General features: G+C 37.8%; 1 protein-coding gene across 1 annotated transcript in view; it reads left to right on the plus strand.

The window, feature by feature from the left end:
* The first annotated feature begins 5,113 nt into the window (after positions 1-5,113).
* Positions 5,114-12,078, plus strand: part of LOC150084667 (tRNA wybutosine-synthesizing protein 5-like) — a 72,466-nt gene continuing 65,501 nt past the window's right edge. The window contains exon 1 of the mRNA XM_090376316.1: positions 5,114-5,356. Coding sequence (XP_090232442.1) covers positions 5,276-5,356 — 81 coding nt within the window. The 5' untranslated portion in view covers positions 5,114-5,275. The remainder of the gene's footprint in view (positions 5,357-12,078) is intronic.

Below are 12,078 nucleotides of genomic sequence, written 5' to 3' on the forward strand. Positions count from 1 at the left end.
AACTGCCCGTCAGAATACGATTCACGCCAGGTTGGAGCTGGTGGTGGCTGACCGTGACGTGGCGTTTATTTTTTTAAATTTTTATTTATTTTGTTTTTTTGCTGGCTCTCAGGTGTGTGCAGCCCTGGGAGCGGGATTGCTGGCACCCACCGGTATAGCACTACTTCCGGTGGGTGCGAGATTTTTGTGCATGAGGCACTTAAAATAGAAGACCAGGCCCAGTACCAAGTGACTATGGGCGACCATTAGGGTTTCTTCGCCACCAGGGAGCGGTTGTGTAGGTGCCAGCTGCTCCCTGGTGGCGAAGAGACCTGCCACACAGGTCTGTTTTGCAGAGGTTCTGCACAAAGTAAGTTTAGCAGGTGCATAATAATAATAATAATAATAATAATGACCGTGACTCACGACACTCAAGTGCAGGATTACCCTATATTTTTGGATTGCCGAACACTAGTATATAACCAGGTGCACACAAGTAACGCATAACACAGTGAGTTTACATCTCGTACTATGGTGTGACTACTTGTCTATAATTGTGTATTAAGAGTCACATCATAGTAGGAATTTGTGTACTTGTATAATTTATGAGTTTATTCCTGTCACCTTGCGAGCGAGGTGACCAACTAAAGTGGACTCGCAGTAACTAGTTTTAATTATGCGTTATTTATCCACAAATTTATTGTAATCAGAGATATCTTGATCTACAGAAAGAAAGAAAAAAAAAAAAAAAACAGTTCGTCTGTCAACTTAAACAAAGCCAGAATTACAAAAAGTGAAAGTTAATTAATTGTCGTAGGCTGCATTCACACATGCGACACTAAAGCGGATTCGCCAGTGTTTACTCCTCGCGGGTAGGAAAAGACTCAGGTTCGAATCCCCTCAATGCTACGCCACCGCTAGATATCTAATGGTGGCGTCACTCAATGATGCGAGGAATTTTTATGGTTTTTTTTTTTTTTTTTTTTTTTTGTTCACAACGTGACTGAGTTAACTGGCAACTCGGGTTTTTTGTACGATTTTCCGGCAAACAGGAAAATCGACCATAGATTACAATCATTACACGCATTTTACAGACCTAATTAACCCCCCTTCCTTTCTTCCCTCCTTTTGCTCTTTGTGTACATACAATATCGTAAATACAAAAGCTGAGCATCTTATCCAGAAAGCTATAAGTGCCAGCTAAGGCTGCTTGCAGCTATGAAAACAGTTCCCCCCCCCCCACACCCGACCACTCATGACCACCATAGTTCGAGAGATAATAGGGGCCTGCAAATTTATGGGAGCTAAAGAACAATCACTATTAATGTCCTAAATTAAATTAAAGATTGGTATTGTAAAAATAAATAAATTTTCTGTTTATACTCCGAGAAGACTACACGGTTAAAAGAGTTCGCAAGATAGAGAGAATACAAGAAACGGCACTGCATTTAGTAGTCACGGGTTTGAAGTTTTGAACCCTCCTAATTAATATTTTCCGGTCCCTGAAAGCACATATACTTAAGCACCATTTAGCTTGACCACTCGGCTACGGCGGCCTTGATTTAAAAAAAAAAGGGACCTTTTATATTATGTTTAATTATAAGCCCTGCACCAGTCAAAATTTGATGTTATTTCGAGCGCGGGAATGAATGTTGTTCATCTGCCACATCAGCCTACAGCCGACCCTAATTCCTGCTTTTCAGTTTCAACGAATATATGTACAAATTTGTATGTTGGAAAGGATTGCAATGTTCAATCGATTTTCATAAATCATTGATCTTGTCAGATAGTTTGCTTTATACTAACTATTTAGTACTTTCCTAAAATTCCACATCAGAGGATGTATATGTTGTTTTATATATATAAGATACTGATATTGACGGGATTTGAACCGAGGCCTTTTACATCTTGTATGGGGAGGAAGGCGATTATAACCATTGCGTTAATCCGCGCAGACGCCCTAATATGGCAGTAATGACAGTAGATACATAACATTGTCATTCTTATGGAATTATTGCAGCGATAAAACATCCTGGAGAAATGCAAGTTTTCTAAAGACACACAAAATAATAAGCAAATAAGAAAGCCATGAGGATAAATTCAATTCAAGTCTAGTAATACAATTTCTTGTTTCGTTTTCCTTAATTTGTCATTTATTCTGTGTTCTGCAAATGAGTTCTTATCCGAGTACTTGCTGAGGTTCTCGATTTGAATAATTAAAAAGCAAGAAAACTAATAAACCGTGAGACATTTTTACAGATCAGAAGCTGAAACAAAAAAGGAAGAATACTGTATACAGTATATTCGTAAGACAAAAGGGTGCAGAAACTGGATTTTTTTTTTCTCCCCAAAAGTCTATTATAGTTACTACATTTTTTCATAATATAAAATTTCAAGAAGAAATTTTGAAAAAAGGAAAGGAAAGAAACTGAATGGAAAGTATTATGTCCGAAGAAAGTGCTGAATAGCCGAAAGATGGTTTTTAGTGATGAACTGAATAGGTACTTCACGTCAAGTTTTACTGACGAAAGTTCCTTCATGGCAAGGAGAGGCTGAGAAATTAAATTAGCAATTTCGAAATTACAGACGATTGTTTATAAGAAAAAAAAATTACCTAAAAGCAAGTAAGGCTAATGGAGATGATGACATATATCCAGTAATTTTCAGAGAGAAGAGGTGGCCGGAAACTACATTAATGAATGAGGGCAGCGCAGGACTTGGGAGATATTTCTTTGGACCGGAGTGCCAATGTATCACCAATAGAATTTGGTGGTTCGAAGAACGAAGTGGGTAAGTACAGACCAGTCAGTCGAATTTCAATGGTTGGAAAAATCTTGGAAGTACTGATTAAGGAGGCAATCAAGGGACATTTAGATAAAAATAAAATTCTGAAGGATGGTTTTATTAAGATAAAATCATTTTAACTAACTTGGTCAGCTATTTTTACACAGTTACTCATGATCTGGATGCAGGGAATAATTCAGTTTATTTGGATTTTAACAAAGCCCCTCATGAGAGATTACTATTTAAGTTGAAAATAGTATCCGAATGCTTGCTGCAGGGCAGGAAACAGAGGGTTGCGATTAATGAACATTCTTCAGATCGGTAAGGTGGGTCCTCAAGAATTGATTATTGGGCCAATTGCTATATTTGATTTATAAAAATTTATAGTGATTTATCCACTGTTATATCTAATTTTCATAAACGACTTCGACGAAGAGATAGAGGGTGTGATGTCAAATTTTCCAGTTGATGTGAAGATTGGAAGAGCGGTTAATGATCAGCACCAAGTAGGATGACTAGGACAGGCAGGCTTCAAAGATGGTCAAAAAGTGGCAGCTATGTTTTAAGGCAGCAAATGCAAGGTGAGGAATAACATTGAGGAATAACAACCCTAAAATAACTTACACGTTTGGTGGGGTTTAATTAAAACAGATGAGGAAGGAAGGGATTTGGGAGTTATGATACGGTCGGGTATGAAGTTCTCTAAATACGCAAGGAGGCCCTTTTCTATCGATTATTTATCGAACATTTTCTTATAGCGATAGGGAGATCACAATTCCATAATATAATGCAATTATAAGACAACTTGGAATTTTGTGTCCAAGTATGGACACCTCACATAAAAAAAAAAATAAAATAAAAATTAATTGAGCTTCTTGAAAGGGACCAAAGACGGGCAGCCTAAATGGCGAATCTACAGAAGGGTGACTTAGTGAGGCATGACTTCACCTGTATGGGTTAAAAAGCTTAGCAAATTTATAGGGATCTGAATGAGGTCTAAAAGGCGCTGAGAGGGAAGCGGGTAAAATGAATGAAGGCAAAATTTTCACTATTTTGAAGGATTCCATACACGCAAGTCCTACAGTGGTTATAATAGGGTCTTTTCAACCCAGTGTGACTGAGTTAGTCACACCCAGACGGATTTTTTTTTCTCCTAGAATCCAGGATTTTTCGTCCGGCAAAACATGCAAACCAGCCAGAGAACACATAGTTTATCGATATAGTACACACGGTAAATGTGGCTGTACTTGAGTAACCCTAATATGGCAGTTTTTTTTTTTTTTGTTTTGTTTTAAAGAAGGATTCCAGAACTAGGGGATATAAATTCAAAATATGGTGATAAATGTTTAGATTGCAGGAAATTTTAGCCAACAAGTTATTTATTACTGGAACAATTTATTTCCGCAAGTGGTTGAACCGAGGGCTAGGAGAAATTCAAAGATGTATACATATGGAGGGAAATGCATAATTATTCTATTTTCTTCTTCTTCTTCTTCTTATTATTATTATTATTATTTGCTATATGGTGCTAGGAAGCCTGAGGCTTATGCTGTACTAGCCAAAAAAAAAAAAAAATTCCTGAGTTACCCTAAGAGAGAGAGAGAGAGAAGTAGAAGGGAATCACCAAGAAAGAGAAGAATGATGATATCCATTCAGGACCCTGGGTGTGCCACGCCCATACTCACCAGATGTGAGCCCCTGGGGTTTTATCTACTTTTTAAATATTTTTCTTCATTTTTTATATCTTTCTTTATATTTTAATTTTCCATTCTCCTCCCAACTCGGCTGAAATTGGGTGGGTTGGTCTGCCAACTCACCCGAATTAAATATGTTTGGGTTGGTTGGTTGTTATTGGGTTTTAGAAGCATCGGCGGCTAAGTCCATGTTGCTCCGTGTATATTGTCTGTAAATTGCGTGTGTTCTGAGATGGATTTTCTCTTTGCTGGATGAAAAACTGAGTTTCCGTGAGAAAAAAGCATGGTACCCTCGCCTGAGACCGACTAACTGAGCCACGTTGCGAAAAATACCCACAAAAATTCCTCCCGTTATTGACGGGATTCGAACTCATGTCTTACTCACCCACCCGGTGTGGGGTGGGTGAGAAAAACGTGTACGGTCGGTATTAGGGATGTGTTGCTCATACAAAGCCGACACAGTGTATATTTTAAATGTATGCGCCATGATCTGCTCAGCATTCCTAAACATTGATTCATGCCTATCAGGGTGGACACTTTGATTGAAAAAAATGTTTTTTTTTTTTCCATCATGGTTGTTAAAAGGATCGGCAGGACCTTCACGAATCGCGATGGGGGAATTCATAATTTGTAGTTCACTGTTCGCTACTGACTGCGCTAGCATGGATCGATGCACTACGGAATTAGACAAGCAGTTATAGTGGTGGCATCTATTGACAATATATTGAAATGTTGTCCTGAAATTTGCTGGCGTGCGCCCCTAATATGCAAGAGTTCGTGATTTGTATTGCTGTGTTCGTAAAATAATTTCTGGAGGAATGGGGTGCAAGGCAGTTAGCGATATTCCTGTATTGCATAACGTCACAGAAGAACAGTTTAATGAAGATATATACCCTAAGGTATCTTGTAGACTTTATAAAAAAATAAAGGTCCGTCACTGCGGGGATACAAAGGGTAAGGGACGCGGTTGGTTGCTTTTCTATGGTTAAAAGTACAGACGAAGCCTTTCGTAAATCTGGAGGTAGGGTGGAGGAGGAGGTCTCAGAATTATCGCAAATGACAAAATTGTTCGAATCTGTACTGGAGACTATGTTTGAATAACGGGGATTAGTGCTTCTGCCGTGTGATTCTTTCCTACTGCTGATCGTATGATTGGTTCTGGGCTATTCCCAGGCTGAGTTTAACTAAACTATCGAATACTTGGTATTAACACACAGGGTGATAATGTTAATTTCGGTTAGTAGTTGTGAAAAAATGCGAAACTACTATACCGGCCGGGGATGTGGCGAGTAGCTGGGGACTTGATGGCTGATTTGATATGGTTATTAAAAATCACATTGCAGGCGGGTTGGGACAGAATTTATATTTAGCTACTTTGTAAAAATTTAGGGGATATTAAAGCTTCAGGCAGCAGAATATTTAGTGGTCGTATGATTAGTGCTTTGCATCATTTTGTATGTATCAAAATTATTTTGTGTATATGCAAACTTTGTATAAGGTGACATCATTATGCAGCATCTCATAGTGTTAAACCCCCTTCAAAGTTGCATCGTTTTGCACTTAAGAAATGCTACCCCGCTAGAGAAGTTAATTGTTACTTAGTCACAGTTGAATGCCACCTCCCAGGCATCATTTCTGAGCTAATCACAATTGGGTTAAAAGGCACTCAGTGTTAAGAACGAAAACCCAGTTCTGAATTATTAAAAATCCCAGTTCATAAAAGTTTAGAGTTTTTATGAAAACTCAGTTCATAAAAATTTACAGCTGTTAAAGTCTCAGGCAACAGAAAACTAATATACAGTTAGTGTTTTGCCTAATGTTATATGCAACTAAATTATATAAGCAAATGGTGCCATCCAGGTGAGAATATATAGCATATGATATGAAGGTTAGTGGGGTGGTTAATCACAGTAATCAGTGGTATACTACTGTGACAAGATCTAGACGAATTAGGTAGATTGGCTGAGAAGTGGCAGTTGAAGTTTAATATCGACAGATTCAAAGTACTTCATATGGGGAGCAGTAATCCAAGATTGATATACCAATTGTGTGATATCATACTCAGGGTAGCAGAGAGTATGAAAAAGACCTGGAGAATAATTGTGCAGTCAGTTAAAGGTGGCACCTCTGTAGCCAGGTGGGAAGGAGCAGCAGTGCGTAGCACACTTCTTGATTAGACCGGGGTTCGAGCCAATCACCACCAAATGCAGAGGATGCGGAAAGGTCAGGGAATAACCACCGCATATCCCGGAGCAATATGGCCTTAGTTGCTAATGTTCCTAAAAACAAAATAACAAACTAATAATAACAGTTAAAGGTTCTTTGAGCAGTGTAGACAGGCTGTCAGGAAAGCTCATGGGGTTTTGTCTATCATATACAGCAATTTTTCCAGGAGGGATAAGGAAGTGATTATCCCATTGTAAAAGGCAATGGTCAGGCCAAACCTTGGTTAATGCATATAGCTCTGGAGGCCATTTTTATGTAGAGCTGCTGGAAGAGGTGCAGAGTACAGCAATGATGTTGATGGGGAGAACAAGAAGATACTCTTATCAAGAAAGGCTTCAGTTATGCAAATTGCAGTGTTTGGAGACTTAAACCTGTAAGATGATCTGATTGTGGTATTAAAATACTCTGAATGGATTGAGCAAAGCTGAATGCCGATGGGATTTTTCCTCTTAGTTAGACTATGCATGTGAATTGTCAAATTCAAATTGAAGGATGGTTGAAGAATACATGTGGGGTAGTTTGCCTTTGGCCAGCAGGTGGTTGATGGTTGGAGAAAACTTCCATCTGTTGTTGTGGAAGTGGATAGTTTGAATAAATTCAAGGAAGAACAAGACAAACAATTTCTTTCTTTTTTTTTTTTTTCTTTCTTTTTTTGCTGATGCTGTATAAGCTTGCTTTCTTGCATCAACATGCCACTACTAAGTATTAACAATAGACTCCTCTATTTGGAGAGCGTTTATTCGGTTGCAAGAGTATGCACTCATCATGAACAGTTTTCACAATGACTGGGGTTGTATAACGCTATGGCTTTACACAAACTCTGTTTGCTGATGCTATTTATCGAAATACCAAATGATACAAATCACTAATCATACATTAATCCAGTTAGCCATTAAAATGACTGCAGTTGATGATGATAATATGCTCATAGATGATACAAAGGTTGTCAGAGTGGTTAATGACAAAATCAACGTGTACTGCTGCAACAAAACCTAGAAAAAATAAGCAAGTGGGATGAGTAGTGATAGTTGAGGTTTAATGATGAATGCAGCATACTGAGTGTAGGCAACAGTAATCCCAGAATAACATACCATTTAATTGGTATCATATTCCTGGGTGAAGAAAGAATGAGATTTAGGGGTAGTCGTTACAGTCTGATATAAAGTTTTCTGAGCAGTACAGACAGGAAAGCTCATGGGGTTTTGTCAATAATATGCAGCAAAGTGTGGCATACTTTTTTTTTTTTGGGAATGGATGCTTGTTGTTTTCATAAAGCACTTTTAACAAAGTATGGACAAACCATCCCACTAATATAGATATAAAGACAGATGGTCCTGCATTATTTCTTTAACGTGACTCCATTATTTTCCCTTGGGTAGAAGTTATGCTAACAGGACTGTAATTACTCATATCACCCTTTGATTTCCCCTTTGCAAATAGGGGATAATGCAGGGGATACATTTGCACATCTCCAGTCAACCAGAACCTTCCCCGAATCCAAAGATGCTCTCATAATTATGGCCAGTGGTTTGTTACCTGAACATAATTGGACAGATCCCATTCAACCCAGGTGCCTTTTGTTTTTTTATGTTTAGCTTCAACAATTTCTCTTCCACTTTTTCCTCAGTTTTCACAAAATCATTTACAGCAGTTCTCTGATATAGTATGATAAACTCCTGGCATCCCCTTCCTCATGTGAATGTAGATGCAAAATACATATTCAGTTTGTCAGCAACCTGAGCAAGATCATCAAGAGTCAAACCATTGTTATCAAGTGGATCAATGTGAATCTTCCCCTTTCTTCTGGTGTTTTCATAAGTAAAGATGTCTTTGCTGGGTTTTTTTTTGTGTCCTTTTCCAGAAACTTCTCATAATCTGGCTTAGTTTGCCTAACCTCCTTTGTGACTTGATTGCAGACTAATTTATATCTTATATATATCACCTGCTAATTTATATGCATCCCATCCATTTTTCTTCTCTACCCATGAACCTCTTAAGTTCATCTTACATCCATTTATGTTTAAGCCTTGAACAGTATTTCTTAGTTTGTATGTAGCCGACCGGGCTAGCCAGGTGGGTAAAGTGCCTACCTGGCAACCCAAAGGTCGCGGGTTGGAATCCCGCCTCGGGCTTGGATCAAAGTACTGCGAAAACCTTGGGAGGTGCATTATGGCCACAGAAGTCGACGCGCCAACAACTACCAAAAAAAAAAAAAAAAAGTTTGTATGTAAAACCTAGTAGCTTCTATGATTACTTCTCTGAATGCTTCCCATTTAGAATTGGTAATATCATAGGTGGGTCCCAATGCACAGAATTTAAAAACTCACTGTGACCACTATAGGCACCTTTACAAAAGATTTTGCTTTTATAAAGGTGACTATAGTGGTCATAGTGAGTTTTTACCCTCTCTAAGTAAATCCTACATTAATACACTGTGATCACTGCTGCCTGCCACCTAGCGGTTCTTTCTGCAGATTCTTAATGCATGAATCACTGCTAATGATCAATCAAGAGTATTGCTTCTGTAAAAAAAGCCATTCAGTAAATCCACAAAGTCTTGCTAGTGTGTTGAGTGACCAACCCACAAATTCCAATCAGTATCTGGAAAGTTAAAATTTCTCATTAGAATACATTGATTTACCGACCCACTCTATTTCTCTGTATAGTTGTTTGTCACAGTCAATTATGCTTGTAACTAGGTTGCCAACTGGCTTGGACAGTCTCAGAATTGAACCCTATGACTGAGATTCCAGATGGGTTATACCCAGGACACACAATGTCCCAGAATTTGAGATAAAGCCACCACTGCTGAAATTTATGTTGCTTACTGTTTCCTGCTGAAAAATAAACATTATGCAGTTAGCCACAACCTTATGCATTGTATTCTATGAGAAATGAGTTGCTTCTTTTGGTTAAATTGTATTTTTAAACTTGCTGGAGTACAAATAGAAAGTCATCTGTGAGTTTGTTTTTTAAAAAAATAATTTTGTTTTATTCCATTATTCAGTGAAGATGAATAAAAAAGTTATTCAAATTTTGATCATGAACATGACCGCATAGCAGCTCTGCAAATATACTGTCAAAGGAAATGAAAAGACTGTTTACAAAGATGAGTGGGAGCGTAAGAAATTTAAATCAACACAATGATTGTTGCTACTCTTGTCATTTAATATTTCCTGTAAAATATGAAGGCTTAGGAGCTGTGCAGACACAAATAAATAGCCAAAAGCATCAAGAAAAGGTTAATTGTATAAATCAAGCTGTAAAAAAAATATTTTTCTGAAATATTTTTTTTTACAAAAAATTTTCAGTATTTCATAATGTAGAGCAACAGTTCCCAACCAGTTGTTCGCGAACCCCTGGGGGGGGTCCGCGAAAGTGTTCCAGGGAGTTTGCACTAAAAATTCTCTAATGGCATCTGGTTAGATTTACATAAGCATATTATTGTAAACTACAAAATATAACTAGCCCGTGCCCACCAAATATGGAGGATGCGGAAAGGTCAGGGAATGACCACCGCATATGGCCGGAGAAATATGGCCTTAGTTGCTAATGCTCCTAAAAATCAAATAACAAACAACAACAAAATATAACTAATAATAAACAATAAAGTAAAATAATATTAAATGAAAAGTAAAGAATTGGCAAAGAAAGAAACCACATCTCCTACAGTTCCTTATAATTAGTTTACTGTCTTATGTATATCATGTTAAATAAATGTTTTCCATACCAAATTTTTTTTCATTCTCGAGGACCATTGTTATGTATATGTAACTTTGTAATGTTAACATTGTTATGTATATGTAATTTTGTAATGTTAACATTGTTATGTAACATGGGTTGAAAAGATAAAAGAAGATACTTGTTGATATTAAACTTGAACTTCTGTAGACTGTAATTTTCAGGATATATGTATGAAGGAAGGTTGTTCTAGAAAATGGCAGTTGAATGAATAAACGTGGAAGAAGAAAAGTTGGTTCTGTGAGTTTGCAGTTGGACAGTAAAAAGATGTTGATTGGTTGCGGCACGTGTTCATACTGTTTTGAAAGAGAGAGCAGGAATTATAGAAGCCAATTCAGAAGAACAGTGCCCATGGAAGTATCTGTAGAAAAGGCATGCAGCAGAAACAGTACGCCTATGAGACAAATGGAGAAACTCTGTTAGAAATGAGTCATTAATTAACCTAACTGCCCCCTTCTGAATGGAATTAAGAAGCCTGAGAGAGGTTTTGGGGGCACCATCCCAGATGTGGGAACAATATTCCATGGCAGGGCAGATTTGCGATTTATACAGAGTGAGCAGCTGTTTGGAAGAAAAGTAATGCCGAAAGCGAAAGAGAAAGCCAAGTTTTTTAGATGCAGAGGAAGCAATATTTGTGATGTGCTTGTGCCAAGAAGATTAGAAGTCAGGGTAATCCCCAAGGTTTTGCCTAGAAATCGGAGCATCATTGAAGATAAACATAGGAGCAGAAGAATCCCTTTTGCGAGATATAAGACGGGACTGAGTTTTAGAATTGAAATTAAGTTATCTTTGCTCAACTGGAGAATTACCTGGAGATCGGTATTTAAGGATTTGGCAGTGGATACTCGAGAAGTTGAAGCTGTTTGAGCATTGCAAGGTTTCTCAAACTGGAAGGTGGAATGCAATGTGCTATTGTCAGCAAAACTAAGGATAGGATTTCTGGTCAATGGAAAAAGGTCATTAATATATAAGAGGAAAAGAGTGTGAGAAAGAACTGAACCTTGGGGAACACCAGCATTAGTAGTGAGCTATCAGAGAGAAAAACTGGATACGCAATTTCAAAAAACAGCTGGAAAACCATACGATGGAAGCTTATTTAAAAGATCTTTATGCCAAACGTGATCAAAAATATTTTGATCACCTTTGAAATATCAAGAGCAACTGCTTGAGTTTCACCAAACTTTTCCATTGAATTTGTCCATAGATGGGTAACATAAGCCAGAATATCTTCAGTGCAACGACACTGACGGAATCCATTCTGGCAATCGTTGATCAGATGAAAGATTTCCAGATAGTTTAAGAGTTTGCAGTTAATTGATTTCTCCATTACTTTGGAAAGAGTAGAAGTAATCGCAATTGGGACGATAATTGGATTGAAGGGATTTTTCACCCTTTTTAGGAGCTGGCTGAATATGAACAAATTCCTAAGCAGAAGGAAAACACCTCTGGAATAAGAAAGTAAAAAAAAATATGACACAAAACAGGAGTAAGTTCAGGGGCACAGGTTTTGAGAACAAGTGTAGAAATACCATCAGGACCTGGAGCTTTCTTAGCATCAGATTCATCAAAATCCTTTTGACGGAAAACCACAGGAGGCATTGAATGGAGTGTACTGGGAATTGTTTGAGGTGATTTACGAAGATCATCAATACAT

Source organism: Mastigoproctus giganteus, chromosome 6 (assembly GCF_048544385.1).
Source record: "Mastigoproctus giganteus isolate SK-2022 chromosome 6, ASM4854438v1, whole genome shotgun sequence".
NCBI classification, from domain to species: domain Eukaryota; kingdom Metazoa; phylum Arthropoda; class Arachnida; order Uropygi; family Thelyphonidae; genus Mastigoproctus; species Mastigoproctus giganteus.